Genomic DNA, 2,476 nt, shown 5'->3' with positions numbered 1-2,476 from the left:
CTCTCCGATTTACTTTGTTTTTACTTGTTTTCTGTTTTTATGGAAATACATGTCCCTTCAGATTTTGTATGCCATTTTTAGTGGATTTCTTGTTTTATCAATCAGAAATGGGAAAAGGAGGATAAGATGTATAGAAATTGATGAATTTTAATAGATGTCAATGTCCAAAGCACAAGCTATTAGAGCGACATGGTTTTAAGGAACTTGGTAGTAATATGTATTTTTTACTGGTAGTGTATTGCATTTCAGTTACACATGTAAGGCATTATCAAGATAGTAGTCTGATACATTTGATATGCCTGTCTTATGAATTCTGGCGGTGTAAATAAAACCAGGGATAACTGGGAAGATGGAAATCCAGGCTCTTGGGGAGCAAGTCCACAGTACCAAGTCAGGATTTTTACCTTACTTGAATTGTCTGGAATTCATCTGAGGAACCATGGCGGCCTTTAATTGTTTTTTCCTTGTTTTTAATTGTTTCAGCCAGGAAGCCCTGCTTCACGGCCATATGATGCTCCAACTCCTGGTGCTGGTTGGGCCAGCACTCCTGGTGGCAATTATAGTGAGGCTGGGACTCCCCGGGACAGTTCTGCCTATGGTAGCATCTTCTGTTACTTGCCCCTTGTAATAAATAGTATATATAGAATAACTGTAGATTTTATTTTCATACTAATACTGTATTTGGGGGTGGGGTTGTATTGCAGCCAATGCTCCAAGTCCATATTTACCATCAACACCTGGCGGGCAGCCTATGACACCAAATTCAGCGTCTTATCTTCCTGGCACCCCTGGAGGACAGCCTATGACTCCAGGAACTGGTGGTCTGGACATGATGTCCCCAGTTTTAGGTAAGTTTCTTCATCTCTGTGACAGTGAGCAACAGCTATAATATAACAGACATGGTCTCTGGAATGGAGGAGGGTTTTTGTATGCTTACAAGAGTTATGATCATAGTATTTGGTTTGGCACTTAAATAAATGTTGCTGTCTCATTTGAGTACAACCATCAATTGGGTTATTCTAGATCAAACACCATATCTTTTGTTTCTATATTTTGAAAATCTTTTAGGAGGGTCTTTCTTTATAATTTATAGGTGCCTATTGCCTACCATTGTGAAAAAGGCCTCCCAATAGACCCAAGGGGATTCATTTACCTTCCCATTTTTTAGCCACAGGCATTAAAATTAAATACCCCAGGATTTTGTGATGCGAAGTGAAGCTTTCATGACATTATTTTCCAAGCTTATTCCTTTATCTATTGTATTATATTATTTGATTGGATCAGAAGATCACATTGCATTTCTTTAATGTGATGTTTAATTTTGTTGTAGGTGGGGACAATGAAGGCCCTTGGTTTATGCCAGAGATATTAGTCAATGTACACAAGCCTGGAGAGGAGTCAGTTGGAGTTATACGAGAGCTTCTTCCGGTATGTTTCCCTAGAAACTTTATTGTGTGTGCATGCTTGATGCTGTGAGGTCTTTATGCCAGGGGGTCCTTCAAATTGAGACACAAATTATGCCAAAAAATGTTATTTGGGAATTGTTGGTTTTCTATTTTTCATTGTTTGGGTTGGGGGTTGTTCTTTGTACCTTAATTATTATAAGCTCAGTCCATTTGCTTTGGTTTATTAATACGATCATATTGGTTTCTTCAGGACGGATCTTGCAGGGTAGCTCTGGGATCTAGTGGAGATGGTGACACAATAACAGCCCTTCCCAGTGAAATGGAAGCTGTAGTACCAAGGAAATCAGACAAAATAAAAATCATGGGTGGTGCATTGCGTGGTGCCACAGGCAAGTTGATTGGTGTTGATGGTACTGATGGTATTGTAAAAGTAGATGACACATTGGATGTCAAGATTTTAGACTTAGTTATTTTGGCAAAATTAGCTCCATCTTCATAATCTTGTAGACAAATTGTTCAATGCATGTCTTTCACCTCCTCTGTTAGGAGCTCTTTTGTCTTTATCTGTCTTATTATTACATATTCATGCACATCCTTCCTTTCTCCTCCCAAATTGGTTTTATTTAAGTTGGACATATCTTAATATCTAGTTTCAAACTATGGATAATTTTTGCATCTGCTTCCCTTACGGCGAGAAGCACGGGTGGAATGGTTAGGTATATCCATCAGAAAAATGTAGACTAACCATTGACTCGGGAGTAGAGATAACAAAACCGGCAGCACTGTCCTACCTGCAAAAATTTATGCAGCCGTGTGTATGCCCACATTCGCTTAATAGGCGTACAGGCAGTCCATAGACATCAATAAATAATTTGAAAATAAGAAAATAATATAATAAAATAAAAGTAATTAAATAAAGTAGCTAAAAGCACAATTAAAAAAACTTTAGTATTTTATATGAAGTTAATTAAATTATATGATAATTTTTTTGAGACAATAAATTATTTACATTGTAAATTATTTAATTTTTTTTCTTACATTATGTCTATGGGCCTCTCATAACAGGTAAA

General features: G+C 37.2%; 1 protein-coding gene across 1 annotated transcript in view; it reads left to right on the top strand.

The window, feature by feature from the left end:
• The window catches only part of LOC109327738 (putative transcription elongation factor SPT5 homolog 1), a 13,009-nt gene extending 10,936 nt beyond the window's left edge, over window positions 1-2,073 (top strand). The window contains exons 21-25 of the mRNA XM_019560895.1: window positions 336-390; window positions 484-598; window positions 705-848; window positions 1,331-1,428; window positions 1,657-2,073. Coding sequence (XP_019416440.1) covers window positions 336-390; window positions 484-598; window positions 705-848; window positions 1,331-1,428; window positions 1,657-1,905 — 661 coding nt within the window. The 3' untranslated portion in view covers window positions 1,906-2,073. The remainder of the gene's footprint in view (window positions 1-335; window positions 391-483; window positions 599-704; window positions 849-1,330; window positions 1,429-1,656) is intronic.

Source organism: Lupinus angustifolius, chromosome LG15 (genome assembly GCF_001865875.1).
Source record: "Lupinus angustifolius cultivar Tanjil chromosome LG15, LupAngTanjil_v1.0, whole genome shotgun sequence".
In the NCBI taxonomy this organism is placed as follows: Eukaryota; Viridiplantae; Streptophyta; class Magnoliopsida; order Fabales; family Fabaceae; genus Lupinus; species Lupinus angustifolius.
Note: the sequence above shows the minus strand (reverse complement) of the source record. Positions and strands in the feature narration are given on the sequence as shown.